Source organism: Trachinotus anak, unplaced genomic scaffold (genome assembly GCF_046630095.1).
Source record: "Trachinotus anak isolate AG129_WGS33_773 ecotype Australia unplaced genomic scaffold, CSIRO_AGI_Tana_v1 ptg000024l, whole genome shotgun sequence".
NCBI classification, from domain to species: Eukaryota; Metazoa; Chordata; class Actinopteri; order Carangiformes; family Carangidae; genus Trachinotus; species Trachinotus anak.
This window is the reverse complement of record NW_027273875.1, coordinates 3,490,311-3,509,068: the sequence shown is the minus strand read 5'-3', so window position 1 is coordinate 3,509,068 and position 18,758 is coordinate 3,490,311. Positions and strand designations below refer to the sequence as shown.

The window sequence follows — 18,758 nt, the reverse complement described above, 5'->3', positions numbered from 1 at the left end:
TGTCTTACCATTTCCGTTTTCGTGTGTAATGATTCGTGGCAAAGGGTGAAGGGGTGGAAAATAAAATAACTTTTTCATTATTGTGGCTTGCGTGATAAAATATTTTGTATTATTACTATAGTATTTTGTATAGCCTACACTATATTATTAAGTTTTAGTGTTGTCCCCACACTTTTGGATAAAAGCGTCTGCCAAATGACTGAATGTAAATGTAACGTAATGTAAATGTATTTATTTCATTATAGCTATATGCTGCCTGTTTTTTTGTATGTTTCTACAGCGATTTACTTTGTAGGGCTATAAACGGCCTCTATACTCCTATAATTTGGCCAACTGTGGAAACAGCCATACTGAAGGAACAATGAGCCTACGAGAAAACAGCAGACTTTTTTTCCCCTCTAACCTAAACAAGCTATTCTTTATTTTCCAGCCTTGCAGAACACAACCTTTAATTTTTTATTTTTTTTTTACTATAGCTGATTTACTGGCCTAAGTAGAATTCGATCAAATTGTTGATTGCAAAGTATTGTAGTGGTGAAGGCAGTCCTCAAATCTTTAAGTAAATTTTTTAAATTAAAAATATTGTGGTACCACTAAGTCGAATCAGCAAAGCACTAATTTTGCAGAATGACCGTTTTTTTATTCATTAGATTTATTGATATCATGAGGCTATATTATTGGATTAGTATTGTGATGCAGCACCATTTACAATGAATCGTGCTTTATAAGCTTATTGTATTTTGTGTATGGAAAGTGGCAGGTAACCATCTCGTTGTTTGAGCAAATGTTGTGTCTTTGACGATGACAAGTGATGCTGCTGCTTGCGTGCTGGTCGACGTACGTGACGCCGCGCCACCTCCTCCTTCTCTCCTCCCTTTGTAAGGTTGACAAGCTCCTTCCTTCTCGGCCGGGACTGGAACACACAGAGGTGAGCTTTGCATCTTACACTGAACTGCAACACAGCTGACTTTTTCCTTACCCCACATATCTGTCGCTGCCATCGGTCGGCGGATTCTGACCTCGGGGTCCGGAGATGTCCGTCTCATCCGTTGATTTTTTTTTTTTTTTTTTTTTTTTTTTTTTAAACCAGGGCTGGATGCAGCTCGACGTGCAGCAGAGATGCTAGGCCCGCCGCTTCAACAAAACCAAATGCAGTTAGCTTGTCGGCTAATGTCTTGCGGCGCGGTCATTTGACAGTGCGGCGGGCAGTGGTCAGCTGTTACACAGGTAGCAAATAACGAGGACACTTAGATAACTTTCGTTTTTTGCCCCCTTGAAGCGTTACGGGCTCCCTGCCTGTCAACTTGTCATAAAGCTGGGATACACTAGCACGCCGTCCACCTTGATAGCTAGCTAATGCTAATCTGTTAGCAGGCGAGGGCAGAGAGATGCTGCCCGCACCGCCGTGATAACCACTCTGTCTGAGTCAAGTGACCGCTGTTGTATTCACTATCGAGGGAGACTAGACTCTTCAAACCGGGTTTAGGTCTGTCAGACCACTCAATCTTCCTGAATTGGACTATAACTAAGGTGGTGCTGAAGGACAGCGATAGATTCCCAAAACTTCGATGCTAAGTAACATTTCATGGAAGGTCCCCATCATGCTGTGGGGTTGATGCCCTCTTTCAAAGTCATCTGGTGTATTTAAAGATGTAGAGTTTACCCTCGGACACCTCAGTCCTCAGTGACAGGACTTTGCAGGCTCTAGGGCCTCTGACCTTTCTGCCTGTGTCCATGTGTGACAGCCGTAAAACTACTCAGACTCAGTGGGGTGTGTTGGCAGACTGTTGGTGTGTGTAAGCACTCGGTGAATGGCTTAGTTGTCAAGCTATTTGTGTGTTTTAACAGGCACTGCAGATACGTGACATGTGTCTCTGCATATGGGGGGGGGGGGGGGGGGGGGGGGGGGTATCCTGAGTGGTTCAGAGAGCACAGAGCTGGACATGGGAACATGCCAGGGATAGACATGTATTTGTTGTGCCGGATCTGATATTTTCAGTTTCAAAAAATTCAGAATTTCAAAATAAAGTGATATGTGCAGTGGGACATGTCTGGCCCAGACAAAGGCAAAGGAAGAGTCAATGAGGATATAATGCTATTGATAAAAGGTGTGACTGCTTATAAACTTGTTTAAACAGGCTTGAGGGAACTGGATGGGAATGTTGAGCAAGGAGTGCACTGAAGGAAATATTTTCTGATCTAATGTTGGTGATTTGTCGTAGAAGTAGAGAATCCCATAGCTAGGCATCTGCTGGTTACAGCTTTTTTTAATAGAATATCTATGTGTGTTTTTTTTAAAGCCTTTCCAATATTACTGAGTTCAGGTGTATTGTGTTTGTGCTTAACTTTTATTTTGAGAGTAATTGCTTAATTGTACCGTTGTAGTAGTATACCACATTCAATCGTACAGGGACGTATTGCAATACTGTAGAATAGTTGCTGCTGTTGGGATTAAGAAATGTTAATTGAGAAATTGTACATCCTAAGGTTTCTATTCACCTGGTAAACTGCTCACATTCCTGTTCTATCTTCTATCAATATGAACATGTATGTTATCAATAGGCCTGCGCAACTACTGTACCTTGATAACTGTTGTGCTATTGAAAAATGGAATCTACATTTATTCTAATGATGAAATAGATGTGTCTTGCACAACAGGCTGTTCAGGAAAATGAAGGACAAAGAGTTGCACACATACACGAGAGCAGCCAATCTAGGGGGTTGGCAAAGTGTCTGCTTTGTGCTTCAGTTTGTGACCCTCATTGTCCTTTTTAAACTTGGCCTCTTCCACTTGAAAATGTCATATTTGACTAGTTTCAAAGATGACCTTTGCTCTCTCAAAAATGCAAACTAATTAAAAACACTGGATGAACACAGGGGGGATGAATTAGTTAATGCATTATCATATATTTAAAATCCAAAGACTGGAAATGAACAGCTAATTGCAAATGTGGGGCCTGTATACAAGTTGGCCTCTGTACTCTCAGGAATGCAAGCTTGAGGGAATGTGCATGCTCCTGTGTGTAGCTCATGTACCAATAACTTCATCAGATTTGTACTTTTCCTATCCATCAGTGACCTCTAAATGCTTTTGCCTTCCCCTCTCAACAGCACTGCTCTCTGCCTAAGCACATCACATCTGATCTGTCAGTCGACTGTTGCTGTGTTACAGTGAGCCTCGACTATCCTAAAGCTGTGACACAGAGGGACGACAGCAGTGATGGCTGTTGTATTTTTTTTCTTTCTCCCTTCTTCTTAGTCTCAGCCTTGATCGTCATCTTTTGCTTTGCAGATAATGGCTGTACCTCCCACCTACGTTGACCTTGGAAAGTCTGCCAGGGATGTTTTTACCAAGGGATATGGTAAGGCAGTCACCCTCACTTACTTGTATCAACTTTTACAGTAGTATGATTAATAGGAAAGGGGTTTGAATCCCAGTAAAACACCGCCATGTTGATTCTGAGATGCTAAAAATTAAAAAAAAAATGATGCCCTGGTGTAATTGGAGAGATGACCTCTGGTACAGAACAAGACATACAATATAGTGAATGCTATAGTTTCACAGACTTGCATAGAGATTGATTTTGAGAAACAAAAGTGGATAGAGTCTTCACCTTTTTCACAAGAATAAAGTGCACTATGTAGTGTGTACACACGTGCCTTTGTTTAATAGTAAAACAACTATAAAGACTTGGCAAAGCTCCTCCTGAGCCACAGAAATCATAATAAAACTGTTTTCACAGCATATACCAGCTGCCTGGGGCATTACCTTGTTAGTGCTAATGCTTCTCTGTAAATCAAGACTTTTTTCAAAGAAAACTTCATCACATATTAGCTTCTTCAGTTGATGTTCTGGTGTGTTTTGATTTTTTTTTTTTAAGTTAATCATTGTTTTTTATACCCTCTGCCACTGGGGAAATATTTATGATTCATCATTCTTTTCTCTGGAAGAACAGCACCTTCTTTCTGTATTGTGCTGTGAGGTAATGAAGGAGATTTCTTGCAAGATCCAGTGAAACACTTCCTCTTAGAGAGTGTTAAAATCCAGCCCCTGCATAGAAAGCAATGTTCACCAGAATGCCAAATGAAATCAATTAAAACCAGTTACTTTACCATCTATGGCCCTACCACTAGCTGAGCACATGTTGAGGTGGAGTACAGAACCCGCAGTCAGAGCGCATGTCCTCGAACTGTGTTTTGTGTATACACACAGCTGTGAGGCTCCAAGGGTTTCTGAACAATGTCCACTTAATATCTAGCGAATTCACAGTTAGTGGAGCAGCCTAATTCATGTGCACCTGAACCTCAGTAAGTTTGGCAGTTTTACTGCAGGCTTAGGGGATAGTCATGCAGAACATTTTGAGTCTATCACCTTCACAGAAAAGCCTCAGAATTGAGAATAGTTGAGTAGTTGTGCAGCTGGTGACCATTTCGTTGGTCGGGAACAGCAGCTTTGGATGAAAGTTGGACAGTGATGGTTGAATCATTAGAGGGTTTAGTGAAGGGGAAGCTGGGAGGAGTGAGGAATCATATCATGTGAGGTGTGGTTGCGTCAATCAGTTGATGGATTTAAATAACTTTAAATATGCTCTGGAGGCTGATAGACGGGTATTTCACAGACACCAATCAATGACTTGATTTAATGAGTTGTGAAATATCTGTATGTGTGTTAACATAAAGGGGTTTGGTTTTGTATGGTAATGAGTATTGGCATCTAATAATGACATCTTTCAGAGTGGTTATTATTGGATTGATAATATATGTGTTGTCATCATTTTTATCTTTTGTTAAATATTGTCTGTTTCAGGCTTCGGGCTCATCAAGCTGGACTTGAAAACAAAGTCTGAGAATGGACTGGTAAGTCGTCGACAGTCATTATCAGATTACCAGAGCTGCCACCCCTGACAGCAGCTGTCCTATCATAGCTTAAGAGCCTCTTGGCTGATGATCAACTGGCAGGTTATTTGACCTTATTTTACTGAAGCTGCCATGTTTGTTGTTTTCATTTGTTGTAACCAAATTGCTTTTCTGAACTTGTAAATGTATCTTCAGGTTTTTTCTTTTTCTCTTCAAGTTATCACTAGTTCAATAGCTCAGGTAAAAATCCCAGATTGGCTTTAACACCAGAGCCTAGTTAGTCATTCATTTGTTCAAGATCTGTCTATCAACTGAGTTTCCTGAAAATCTGTTCCAGGGTTCAAGGATTATTTCCATGATTAATTACTTCCACCTAGGAGGTTATGCTTTCACCCGAGTCTATTTGTTTGTTAGTTTGTCAACTGATCATGCATTACTGAACTGATTTGCGTCAAACTTGGCTGGGGAATGGGGCATGGACCAGGGAAGAAACCACAGAATATTTAGGCAGATCTGATTAAAGGGGCAGATCCAGGAATTTTAACACTTTCCTTAACATTGTGAGACAGAGCATTTTTCAACATTTTCAACAAGTTTCTCAGAAAGTAATATATGGATCTTGATATAAAAAAAGTCAAGCATATCATCATATCATTATCATAACACTGGTGCAGATCTACACAGTAATCTGGATCTGGTGGAAGAAAATGTTTGGCCTTGGGAGAGGTATGGGCTCCACTGAGTGCCATTCTAGTTAATTAGTCATATTAGATGTTGATTGCAGACACAATGTTGGTGGAAGGTTTCCAGGACAACATCCCTGTGTAAAACCCTATGTAAACACATAACGCAAATATATTTTGGTACAAGACTTTCACAATAAGATGAATTTAACGTGACCTGGTTCATTAACCTGTCTCTATGACCCTGACACCTTTTCTATCATCTGCAGGAGTTCACCAGCACAGGCTCTGCCAACACTGAGACCAGCAAGGTTGCTGGATCCCTGGAGACCAAGTACAAGTGGGCGGAACATGGACTGACCTTCACAGAGAAGTGGAACACCGACAACACCCTGGGAACAGAGATCACTCTTGAAGACCAGGTTGGTCTTGGGCACAAGAAAATGGAAATATATGTTTTTTTTGACTAAATGTGATTTAAAAAAAAAAAAAAAAAAAAAAAATCTGATTTGCGTTGCTGTTGACCACAGAATTTAAAAATTATAATGACAATACGTCTGAGAGGTGTACAGGTTGTTTTAGACTAAGTTGTAGAAATGTCTATAAACTTCAAAACCAAATTTCTTTAGTCACAGCTCTGAGGAGTAACATGTAACCTTTTCTGCAGTGGATGTACTGCTATTTGCCTCGTTGTAAAATCTTTCTTACTTTTTCCACAGTTGGCTAAGGGGCTGAAGTTGACGTTTGATTCCTCTTTCTCGCCAAACACTGGGTAAAGACCACAGAATGAGAGCCTGTAATTGTAGTTAATTTCATTAAAAAATCAAGAGATAAGTGGATTCATTAGATTATTACAAAATGTTTTTTGGTGCTAACTGTCCAATGGCCTTATTTTACCTTTAATGGGCCATTTTCTCTTTTACATTTGGGAAAATAAATAAAGGGCATATTGCAAAGATCACTAGTAACAGACATTAACAACTGATTAACTGTCCCCTCTCTCTTACATCTTGTAGCAAGAAGGGTGGCAAGATGAAGACCGGCTACAAGTGTGACCACATCAACCTTGGCTGTGACGTTCACTATGACATCAATGGTACAGCCATCCATGGTGCAGCAGTGGTGGGCTACGAGGGCTGGCTGGCCGGCTACCAGATGACCTTCGAGGCTGGCAGGAACAGGATCACCCAGAGCAACTTTGCGGTTGGATACAAGACTGACGAGTTCCAGCTCCATACGAATGTGTAAGATTACATCAAGCAGCAGACTGACACGAGTAAAATGCTGGCCTGGTTCCCTTTACGCATAGTAATGGACAGTTGAACAGTTCTCTTCATCTTTGTACTCTGTGGTTTATAAACAGTGTGACACACCATAACCACTGTGCCGTGGATTTGGTGTAGTCCATTTAAATTTAAGGCAGCAGAGACCGAATACTGTCCTGATGCTTAATTCTAAAGCTGAGCTGGTGAGGAAAAATAAAATCAGTCAGCACTGAAAAATTGCTGAATAAGCACCTAGACACACCCTTGTGTATGCATGTTTTTTCAGATACTGATACTAAGTTAGTGTTTCTGTTCTGTGGTACTTCTGTGGAACCCCAGTCACAGGCTAAAAAGCGAGTCCAGACAATTGACCTTGACTAGACTAAGGCCTTCCAACGCTGTTTTTTTGTCCTTGTCTGGACTCTAACTTGTTGCCTGCTTGGCTGTCTGCCACTCACCCAGGTGCCTGGTAGTTATTTTTACACCCAGGTGATGGGATTTGCTATATTGCAAGTGAGATTGGAGTGAATGGTTGGCAGTTATAAAGGGCTTCAGTGAAATGGCGGAGTGAGGTAATGCCAGACAGTGAGAGAGAGGGAGGGAGAGAGAGGGAGGGACAGGGCACAGTGTTAGTCTTGTTTCCTGCTGTGTTCTTGGCCAAGCCTGTCTGTTTCAGTCTACAGCTGAGGTGGTGATGTGAGGTCAGTTGAAGTGTAATGTAGGCTTTACATCAGTGTCAGTGCAGCCATCTGAGGAGGTCCTTAACAGACATGCAAAATACCAAGTAAGGTATACTTAGTCTACAAAACACAAAAGCATTATTTGTCCAGTCGAGAGGAAAATATAAGCTGTAGGGAAACACTTGCGTATATTCAAATCTGCTGTTTTTCCTCAGAAATGATGGCACTGAGTTTGGTGGCTCCATCTACCAGAAGGTGAATGACCAGCTGGAGACAGCTGTCAATCTGGCCTGGACTGCTGGAAACAGCAACACCCGCTTTGGCATTGCTGCCAAGTATCAGATTGATCCGGATGCATCCTTCTCTGTGAGTATTGCTTTAATTGCTGACTTAGTAATTGTAGTAGTGGTGTAGTCTGTTTATAAAATTTGATTGTCATGTTCGCTCAAGTGTCATGCAGTGCAGAAGCCAGTGAAACTGGTCCTTTAATGTTTTTGTTTTTTTTTTTTTTTTTTTTTGGTTCAGGTTTTCCTCTCTTGCTTTAGAGACACATTCTTGGTGTCATTGATATGAACTAAGATGCACTATGACTGGTTATTTTGCCCTATTTATATCTGGGTCGATGTCTTTGCCTAGTTGACCAACTTGGAAGGACGAACCAAGTCAATGTGAACACATCACGCTTAGTTGAGAGCAGCCTCATCTAAGCCAAAATAGCCAACGGGAGTAGTCTGCTACAGAAAGGCCCTGGCTAATTTAGTCCTATCACATTAGTCCTTAAATCCCACTTGCAGCAGAGCCAATTAGTGTGAATGGCTGTTTTGTTTGTCAGTGTAATTATATGTATTCTAACAACTATTATTAACATGTTAATAACGTAGCCAATATGCCATTTTGAAGTGAAACTGCTTTAGTGGCGGCACTTTTAAATCACAGTATCAGTTTCAGAGTTCAAAATGAGTCACAGGTTAGTTTTTGTTGACATTTAGCTTGGAGCAGGCAATATCCACAATTGGCATGATAAATGTATCTATTAGTAATATGAGGTTTGTATGATTTTATTTTATTTTTTATCTGTGCTTCTCACACAGGCCAAGGTGAACAACTCAAGCCTTGTTGGCCTGGGCTACACTCAGACTCTGAAGCCAGGTAAGTGCAGTCTGTAAATAACTTGAACATGTTAACAAAGACAACAATGTTTCAACATTTACGAAGTACTACACAACATTACAAAAAAAAAAGCCATTTAACCAGGATTTTCAAAGTTAAAAATAGTCATATTCCGAGCAGTGCGATTAAGATGTGTTCTGTATGTGGATTATTTTAATTTACGTTGATAACTGAATTGAATTTTAGACAGAGGTATACACTTGATCAGATTATGGATTCCTTGTAGAGTTTTTTTTGGCTTTGCACAAATGCAAAAAGAACAGTTACTAAAAGTTTTGCGGAATGTCTGTGAAGGGTAAATCTCAGCATTACAACTTGAGTTTCCACAAGGGTAAACAACAGTAGCAACACACATCACATAAAAATAGGGTTTTGAATTTAATGCTTGAGGGAAAGTGACAAGATGGAGTGGAGAGGTGTGTTCTTCAGTCAGTCAAGAATGGAATAGTTCAGCAAGCACCCTGCATAATGTTTGCAGACTTGTACATGATGTATACATTTACACACAATGTCCTTGTCTGAATCACTTATCCTTGATATGTCTGTTCCTGCAGGCATCAAGCTGACACTCTCCGCTCTCCTTGATGGCAAGAACATTAACGCTGGTGGCCACAAGCTTGGTCTCGGCCTCGAGTTCCAAGCGTAGGAGGATCAGACAGATGCACTCTCAGTCCTCCCAGCGCACATGCATTCCCCACCAAAAAATAAAAAATCCAAATCCTTTATTGATTTAGCTAGCCCTCACAAAACCCCTGTTTCCCCTAGACGTGCTACAGCTGGAAGTGAGACAGCATAAAGGTTAAATCGTTCTTCTGACGATCTACCACTTTTAAAGGACCACTTTAAGGGAACATTATATTTTCAAAATAACGAGCCCAGTTCAGAACAAAACTACAACCGGTAAACAGAACGTTTTATCTTGAATTGTGTAGCTTGCAAGGGAAAAGTAGCCTCGAGTACATTCATGTTGGCCTCACTCTTTGTCATTTCAATTCATTGATACGCAACGCTTTAATTTGTGTGTCTCTCTGCTTTCCAATGCAGATAAAAGGGAAGATCAAAACTAGTTCAGCCCAAAATGCATAAAGGGCATGACACACTTGGCGTACAGTTGAGTAATCACACCACCAGATGGTGCTGTTGCATAGCACCGGTAAGCACTCCCCACTCAAAACATGTAGTGGTGAAATCATTTTATTTGATCACTTTTGCACTGGAGAGCTCTCGTGTTTGTCTGGATATATTATACAATGGGAAGGGTTAGTTGTCCCTGATGTAAGCGGCTGTCAGTAGCTCAAAGAGACACTACATCCCAATGCGTACATTCTGTATTTTCGTCTCACTTGTCTTTTGTGTCTGTGCATTTGGTGTGAATCATGTCTTTTGTTACATATAGCAAAAAGAATATTATTTTATTGACAGTCTTGCATAGTTGAATCCACCTATTAAGTCTTACGAAGGCAAAGACCTGTCAATTCTTCCTGGTCGAGCAAACGAAAGGAAACCTATCACGCACACAGATGAACCTCTCTGGATAAGTATTTCTTTGAAGGAGAATGGAAAGAATAAATACAGTGGACAGGAAATGGCAGTCTTCCACAACTGGTTATGGGAATCATGCTTAGTGTACTTGACAGTATTGTCATTCCCTGAAATAAATAAAGAATATCTTGAACCAGTTTCTGATTGTATGTGTCCCTGTGTCTTTTGTCATATGACCGGCATCTCGTGATTATAGCTCCAACCCATGTTTATTTAAAAGCCTGTGACAGCTGAAGACATTTGAAAAGCATTTTAATTGCCAGCAAGATCAAGCGTGAAAAACTCAGGCCATGACGATGGATTTTGAACATTGCTTTGTCTAACTTGTGTTTCTGAAATAAGGTTTCATGAAAGCAGACTAAAAAGTGATTGAACAGCCCCTGACAATAATATAGAAGTGAGAACTCTGAATACTCCCTAGATATCTAGATTTGATGTTCTCTGCTATGGTTTGTCCTGGACCATAATGTTGTGTCGATGATTTTTGAACTGATGACATTCAGAACCCTAAACAGAAAATGATGCATTTTTGCATGGGGTCTCAGTAACCCATGCTGTAAAACCTGGTTACGTTTAATGGATTATTATATGCTTTATATCTGCGACTGGTGTTGACAGTGCTTTTTGAGCAAGCAATTGATTATTGTCAGACAAATTGATAATGAAAATGATCAATGTTCTGTGATGAAGTAGGATAATACTAGCTTGTCTGAGGTTTTCTGTGTGTTAACCACATTACACAGAAAAAAAAAAAGATCAATGAAACTTTACAACCATTAAGGACAATTTAAAGTAAAACAGTGAAGTCTTAAACTAGATTTTGACACAGAGTCCCTCTACAAGAGCAGAACCACTAGATGGAAGATGGAGAACCCATCATAGCGCAAATTTCTAACAAATGATCTAAACCTGGGCCTTTTGGGGCTCCCCGGCAGCTGCCTGCTGTGCCCGGTTGGTAGTCCAGCCTTGACGTTATACAACATACCAGTGAAGTGAAACTGTTTATGTGGAGGATGACAACACATTTAGGAACAACTGACATTAGTCAGACTCACACCTCTTGCATCCAATTTGCAAAACTCTGAATCACAGTCAGTCATTCTCTCACAATGTTCCCACAATAAGCGGTTTTACGCCTGCTCGGCATTAGTTTTCATTGGGCGGATTGTAATAAATCTTCACCTCTGAAAGGTATATTTGAGAGGTTTTCAAACTGTAGGAAAGCACAATGAGGGACAGTTGATGGAGGTTATTAAGGCATGCAACTTAAATACACACATTTTTAGATTTTTTTGGGTATCATGATCTCTGAAGTCCATTGTAAAGAAACGTCCATAAATTCGCTTAGAAATCATAGAAAAAGAAGCTACCAATAACTGTGGAACTGGCCGGAGAATAATCGGGTTTTTAAGTTTTCTTCGGTATGACAGAAATTTACTGACAGCTGTGAGTATATCCATGGGTGCATTGCAAAGAGAAACTGTTGATAGTGAATTCGGCTTACTTAATTTTACAAAGTAAATATAAGCTTGTAAAAGTTTGGCCATTATATCTGGTGAGTGTATGTTACCTTATCCAAACGCCCAGTGTGTATGTAGCCATGCTAAACCACGCCTCTCTAGTTACACGGACATCAACATGGCGACATGCAGGAAGATGGGGCGAAGCAGAATAAATATTTGTGCTCTTTCTTTGGTAATTTTCCTCCAGCTGTTGACCAGCGGCTGCCTTTCATCTCCAATAACTACGACAGGTATGTCTTACATGTGTGAACTATCTGAGACGATGACTGCTTTTTTTTTTTTAACCAACCAACAGGGCAGTTAGTTAGCGAGCTAGCCAGTGTCAGGTAGCTAACGTCTGTGTAGCTAGTTGGCTAGTACGTCATGCTAGCAACCACCGTGTCAGGTGAGAAGGGCGATGACAGGCAGCCTGTATGTCCCGGAAACGACATAAAACAGTATTTGTCATGCCCAACCCCTTATCAAAGTATTACAGTACACTTCAAGTAAATTATTAACCGAATACGTAACAAATGTGACACTCCGTCTTGTTTAGAAAATGCTCCATCGCAAGATTGTCATTTGAAACAATGTCGAAACGTACTAACGTCAACATCTGTCTGTTCAGATGTTATGTGGACATTTATTTCGATTCTAAATGTGTATTTGTACATAATAGTGTGTTAAATAACTGTATAAACTCTAAAGCAAAAATCTTGAAACCATCAGTCAATAAATCAATAACTTTTCAAACGTCACACCCAACGTAAACCTGTACTAGACATACACTTACTTTGACCGGTTAACATGGATGTCTGTTGTGGTCTTTGTGATACCTCCAGCCCCAGGGGCTCCTGAGCTGCAATGATTTGTGGTGGTCAGTTAGAGTGATTTGGTCCAGATGTCCTTGTCATATATCTGAGCTGTTAATTAACCCCCCTGTCAGTCCAGGAGCCACACTGCTCATTAAAGAAAATCCTTTAGAAGTTTACCAACAAAGAACTGGGGCCTCAGTAAAGGTTGTAAAATTGTTGTCAATGCCGCTAAACTTTGACTGTGTGGTGTATGTAGTTTACCCAAATCTGTTAAGGCAGGGCCAGCAGTGCTGATTTCTTGGACTGTTCTCCGTATTCTTATCAAATGAATGTCATGTTAGGGCCTGTTTGGGACAGCTGTCAAGTTGCAGCATTGTGTTCCCATGGGAAAAAACGTCCCTGGTTTATTTCCTCTTCATAATATGACTGTGCCAAGTCATCACTTCGATTGTATCACTCAAACAGCTTATTTCTGGACGTATTATTGAGATAATCAGTGATGCACAAGAATACGCACACTTAGACTCTTAATTTGGACCAGAAATGTTGATTAATGGATTATTTTTTCTGGAAATTATTTCAAAGAAGATGAAAGACCCTTATGTGTGTGATAGGCAAGTATGTATAACGTACACAGTATCTCACAATATCTGTTGAAGCCTGGAATTACAATGGTAACTGCAGCTTTTAGTGACTTAAAACCACATCATATTTTGAAGCATTTCAAAGTTACATAGTCAGCTTACATTTAACATAAACTCTGATGGTTGGTGTTGGTTCATGAAATCAGAAATAATCATACTATGGATATCCCTTTGGGTTTTATTCTTGTATGTTTTGATGACTTTAACTTGATCTGCCACTAACTCGCTAAATATTTCTTTGAAATCATACAATTATTAAATGTATTTAATCTAAGTAAAACTGACCCAAGACCCAAAAAAGCAAAAGTTTAGGGTGGAGGAAGATCCTTAGTGGTGTTTTAAAGAAATATTATAAACATGCTTTATCATTAATATTGAGACATTTGTGAAGTGTGACCCACCTGCTTAGTCTCAAAAGCTGAATTTTCTACATGCCATTTCGTGCAGCAAAGCCTGTGACTGTTACTGCTACAAAGATCTCCTGTTCAGTCATGATTATTCATGCTGCCCATGGCCAATGTCTATGAATGGTCCCTTTCTTCTTGTGGGTACGTCTTACTCTGTGCTTCAAGTCCCTAGTCTTATCCCCCCATCCTAAGAAATGCCTCCTAATCCCACAGGATGAAATAATGTTGACATGTGTTGGCTAAATGGCGTCATTGATTTAGGAAGGCCAGATGCATTAGAATAAGTTCAACTTTCATTTATAGACAGAGTTAGGAACTGATTTAGCTGTGGAGATACTTGAGTTTAAAAATTTCATTTCATTTTTTATGAAACTATGTCAGTTACACTCCAACCTTTATAAACTTAAACGGGCTCCAAAATGGAAAAATCCAGCTAACACTGACATATTTTCAAAGCTCCTGTTAAAAGATCTTTCATGTAATAAAATGTCTTCAATTCAGTGAATCACAGCAAAGTATATGGTAGGCTGACAAAAGCTTTTTAACATGGTATAGTATGCAATAACACATCACATTGTGTTTTAAATGAGAAACGTTGTCTCAAAGCACAGTTGTTTCAATATGGGCTGTGGTCATGGGAGTAGGGCAAGCGGAGACTGAATGAATGTTTTCACACAATCCCACACAACCAAACTCCTGTTCAGTACAAATGTCCACTTAGAGGGTTAACAGCCTTGCCCAAGGGCCTTTTCAGATGGCAGTCTCTGAGTAGGAGGGGAAGCTCACCTCTCCAGTCATAGGTGATGATGTGATCACACAGGTAGTATGACACCATGAATGCCTTAATTGGCATTGGTATGAATAAACTGTCTCGCTGTGATGGAGTTATCAGTATGTTACTTTAGATGAAAGCGTAGAAAGTGGTTAGTAAAGTCCCCCTCCTTGATTGAAAATGTATAATTTGATTAGCATGCAAACATTTCAAGTTGATATGTTAGGGGTTTTAAGTAGTATTTTGTTACCCTTATTTTTGTAACCCAATATATATGTCTTGCATTGTTATTTTATCTTAACTGACAGAAGGGAATCAGGGAGGAATTACGTCTCAGAATCAAACCACTGTCAACAAGCAAGCAAGTGACACACAGCCTTCGCCACCTGAACAGAGTGCAGAAACTGTAACACCTCCCAAGAGCCCTGCAACACCTGCTGTCAGTGCCTCCATAACAACAGAAGCAGAGGCTCCTAAAGACAGCGACACAACCACCATCGAAACAACATCTAAAGACAATGGGAACAGTCATCAAGTCTCCATCATTGCTACCTCTGCTGATCAACAGCCACAACAACCTGTCAGCAATGTGGACCAAGAAACACGTGCTAATCCAGGCAGCGTTAAGGCAACAGATGAACCTGCTGTGTCTGAAGCCACTCCAGCCTCTACTCCAGAAGCTGCCACCACTTCTGTGAAAGCCCCTGAACCAACCAAACCAGTAACGCAAGAGCCAGAGCAACCTGGCCCTGACTCCAAACCCCCCAATGAACAAAGTCCGTCCACAGTGCAGTACACTGAACCAGACCTGCTTCAGACCACTGACAAAGGACCAGGACTTAACAGTGATTTGGATAATTACAGAGAAGAGGGTATCAGAGACGATGATGGTGATGATGGTGATGATGACGATGACGATGATGACGGCGACAACGGTAACTGGGAGGACATTGATGACGTTGAGAACACGGTAAACACTGGCAACGAATTTGACAATGACACTGACGATGGTAAAGACCAGAGTTTCAACAGGCAGCAGTCAAACAGGATCGAGGAGCCTCCTTACAAGGGAGCAGACCGCTACAACACAGACGATGAGGACTCCCACTTCTTCTTTCATCTGGTCATCCTGGCTTTCCTGGTGGCCATTGTGTACATCACCTATCACAACAAGAGGAAGGTGAGTGTTGGCATGACAGCAGCTGGGCAGATCCTCTGGATGTAGAGGCCAGAGATGATGATATTACCTCAGCAGTAATATGTTATAGTTGTGAAGACGGCATGTTATTGTAATCTCAGATGCACAAACACTAAACAAATGATTAATTGACCAAAAAAAAAATATATATATATGATTAATAGATGAAGAATGAAGCACTACACATCCCTACAAAAAGCATAAAACACTGTTGCATTTTGGGTAAAGATTTACATAATTTGGGGCTTGATCAGATCTTGGATCTAGAACTACACTTTCAGTGCGACAAAATTGAGTGCCAGAAATACCTTCGTATGTTTCCATTTATTGCAACACACAGCTTTATGTAAGTGTAAAAGTTAAGATTTGGTGGTGAAACTGTGAGGATTTTCCTGACCGTTACAGTACAAAAAGAGCTCTTTACAATGAAACAAAAACCCCCAGATGTGACAGAAACATGAGATATCCCCAGTTCAACAACCTTCATTCATAAATGGTTTTCAATACAACTCCTGGTAGTTTGTTCTATTCTTCATGTGTACTGTAGAATATATGATCATAGCATAGCATGTAGCATTGGTCAGTATTTTAGTGAGGAACATGCAGGTTTTTTATTTCTGGAGACACAAGCTCTTTCTCTGTCGAATCAGCAGAGGAAGGTTCAATAATGTATATTATACTGGCCTCATGTAAAATTGGGTTTTACAACTGAAGTAAGGATTCCAATTATGTAGTCTTTCATCTTTTCTGCTACCCCGTCAACCAAGAAATTTAACTTGATCAGCGCTTGTACATCAATCACATTAATTTGATTTCTATCTGCATTTTGCTTCTTTTTCCTTCTTTTCAGATCTTCCTCCTGGCTCAGAGTCGGCGCTGGAAGGACAGCTTTTGTTCCCGCAACAACGTGGAGTATCACCGTCTGGACCAGAACGTCAACGAAGCCATGCCGTCCCTCAAGATGACCCGAGACTACATTTTTTGATCCACGTTCAGAGGACCGATATGTCCATATGACCTGGACAGAGCCTATCGGCCTTCCTTCCTGGCCACTTGTAATGTCGAGATGCTGTGCTTTGTCGTGGAGCTTGATTGATGCTTTCTCTTGCTTTAATGACCAGCTGGACAGCAGGGGGTGATGTGTCCTAGAAAAATCCTGAACCTTTTTTTTTTTTTTTTTCAGGATTTTTTTGTTGTCTGCATAGAGAGATTTTTACTCTTCATCTTTTAATCCTTATTTGTTATATCTTAATGTTATTTCTCATTTGTTTTTCTAAATTAATAACTTCTTGGAAATTAAGAATTAATATTGTGGTTTATTAGGGATCTTATAATTATCTTTATTCTTTCCAGAGTTTCAGCATTATGGTCCCTCTTACACCTATTTTTGTTTTCCTTCTTGCAAACAGTCTTAATATAATGTAATACTCAATTTAATAGTTGGAAGAATTACATGTTAATGTAACTTCTAAGTCATAATATAATGCTTAATTATGACAGTGGATTATCTTCCCCAAGATTAATAATAGATTTCTCTCTGAGCAGGTTTCCTAGATATGAATTGGCACACAAAGCATTTGTTTTCAAAGCACTTGTTGTGTCATGCATACTTATGTATTGTGAAAGGTGTAAGTATGCAAACAAAAGAGCAATCTAGGAGAAGCAGGTACTTAAACATATATATACATATGCAGTCATTCCAAAAACTGTTCCACACTTATGTCAAAATGTGTGTCATAGATCTCCTCTAAGGACACTACTGTACAATATAAAAAAGACAAATTGATTTTTATATATATATCATATATAAAGCTGAGATATTCCTTAACGTTTCATATAAAATTAATCAGATGACTTTTTTTTTTTTCACCATCACCTATAATTTCTATTACACCTTTACTTACACATTAAAATAAGCTGCACGTTAAGCATTAAGTCAAGGAATGTGACTACTCTTCAGGGGGGTATGTTCATGTGCTTAAGCCATTTAAATAATGACAGATACTGTATATGGTTCAGGTTGAAATGTACTAATATTGTACGGGAGAAGCCTTTATTTCTAGACTTTTTCCTTGTTCATCAGTTTATATTTAACTTGTCTTATACGGTATCTCTTCTACTTCTACTACCCAGATTTTGCTATGCAGAAATCCTGGGGCTGGCCCTCTTTGTTTTATGACTTCGGTGAAGTCTCTATTAATCATTTATGGTCTTCATTGTGGCAAAAAGTGATGGCTGTGTTCCCTCCTGCTCACACAGAACCTTTCATTTTTTGTTACCTCCTGTCAAAGTTGGTGGATTGTTTTATGTTCAGAAGAAATTTAGACACTCTTCCGTGTTCATCACTGCCACGCTTTTTCTGCCTGTTGCCATCTCATGCCTTCAGTTAACTTGCCATAACTGGCACATAAATTCACATATTTGATACTAATCTCTTGTCGCCTTCTGCCAGTTGTTTTCATCTGTTTTGGATGTATGCAAGGTACACAGTGGGTAGATATATAATGCGATTTGCACTGTGCCATACAGTCATACTAGCTAGAATATGAAGTGTGGGAGGTGTCCTGTGTAGAGATGATGGATCAACACTGCTCTTGCAATCAACAGTAGAAACTGTACAATCTCTTTTTTTTGTCAATAAAGCACAAATTGTGTAAGGAGTCTGTGCTGTATCTTTCATTTTTTTTATGGTGGATGATTCCATGTTTGTCCAGCTCAAATGATAAATCTGAGATGCTCTTCTTCTGGCAGATTTTTTGAGTCAGATCAAGAAAGTATTTATTACAGAATCTCCTATGATCCACCTCTCTGTGTGGTAAATGCCTAGTTTATCTGTGTTGGCATCATTAACTAGACTGGACACTGCTTGCTAGATATTCACTTTCATCTCCTTTGATCGAATTTGGCTCAGAGGTTGTATCCTTTCATTATATCAGCCAGACTGAGCTGAGACATTGCAGTTAAAAGTTATAACATATTTATTGAGCTAAAAGCAGTTGAAAGGGTGTTTAGATTTTAGAACACATAAATCTATATTTAGCAAAAGTGAAAGTCTACTTTGCAGAAGAGCACACTCTTTACATTAGATGGAGATCTTAAACTTAATACTTAATGATGAACTGAAATAAAAAGAAACTCCTGCAGCACAACAGGTTGAATGATCGTAAGTTTTCATCTGACGCTGTCAAGTAATTAAGATGAACTGACGGAGGCAGACTCTAGT

General features: G+C 39.8%; 2 protein-coding genes across 2 annotated transcripts; both read left to right on the top strand.

Annotated features, from left to right (window-relative positions):
- Nucleotides 1-837: 837 nt before the first annotated feature.
- vdac1 (voltage-dependent anion channel 1) lies at nucleotides 838-10,334 on the top strand. Its single transcript, XM_071461112.1, has 9 exons — nucleotides 838-928; nucleotides 3,293-3,362; nucleotides 4,808-4,857; nucleotides 5,810-5,962; nucleotides 6,260-6,312; nucleotides 6,557-6,784; nucleotides 7,701-7,851; nucleotides 8,577-8,634; nucleotides 9,210-10,334. The coding sequence occupies exons 2-9, from the start codon at nucleotides 3,296-3,298 to the stop codon at nucleotides 9,299-9,301; spliced, it is 852 nt and encodes a 283-aa protein (XP_071317213.1). The 5' UTR covers nucleotides 838-928; nucleotides 3,293-3,295; the 3' UTR covers nucleotides 9,302-10,334.
- Nucleotides 10,335-11,792: 1,458 nt separating this feature from the next.
- cunh5orf15 (chromosome unknown C5orf15 homolog) lies at nucleotides 11,793-18,195 on the top strand. The gene is made up of 3 exons (XM_071461111.1): nucleotides 11,793-11,950; nucleotides 14,646-15,517; nucleotides 16,386-18,195. Exons 1-3 carry the CDS (start codon nucleotides 11,836-11,838, stop codon nucleotides 16,518-16,520), a joined length of 1,122 nt encoding a protein of 373 aa, XP_071317212.1. The 5' UTR covers nucleotides 11,793-11,835; the 3' UTR covers nucleotides 16,521-18,195.
- The last annotated feature ends 563 nt before the right edge of the window (nucleotides 18,196-18,758 follow it).

What these genes read in the sequence shown, in the direction of transcription:
- vdac1 (XM_071461112.1), top strand. Translation starts at nt 3,296, where the DNA reads ATGGCTGTACCTCCCACCTACGTTGACCTTGGAAAGTCTGCCAGGGAT. An exon ending in TGTTTTTACCAAGGGATATG is followed by an intron (nt 3,363 to 4,807) that starts GTAAGGCAGTCA and finishes TGTCTGTTTCAG; the next exon opens with GCTTCGGGCTCATCAAGCTG. An exon ending in ATCCGGATGCATCCTTCTCT is followed by an intron (nt 7,852 to 8,576) that starts GTGAGTATTGCT and finishes CTTCTCACACAG; the next exon opens with GCCAAGGTGAACAACTCAAG.
- cunh5orf15 (XM_071461111.1), top strand. Translation starts at nt 11,836, where the DNA reads ATGGCGACATGCAGGAAGATGGGGCGAAGCAGAATAAATATTTGTGCT. An exon ending in ATCTCCAATAACTACGACAG is followed by an intron (nt 11,951 to 14,645) that starts GTATGTCTTACA and finishes CTTAACTGACAG; the next exon opens with AAGGGAATCAGGGAGGAATT. An exon ending in CCTATCACAACAAGAGGAAG is followed by an intron (nt 15,518 to 16,385) that starts GTGAGTGTTGGC and finishes CCTTCTTTTCAG; the next exon opens with ATCTTCCTCCTGGCTCAGAG.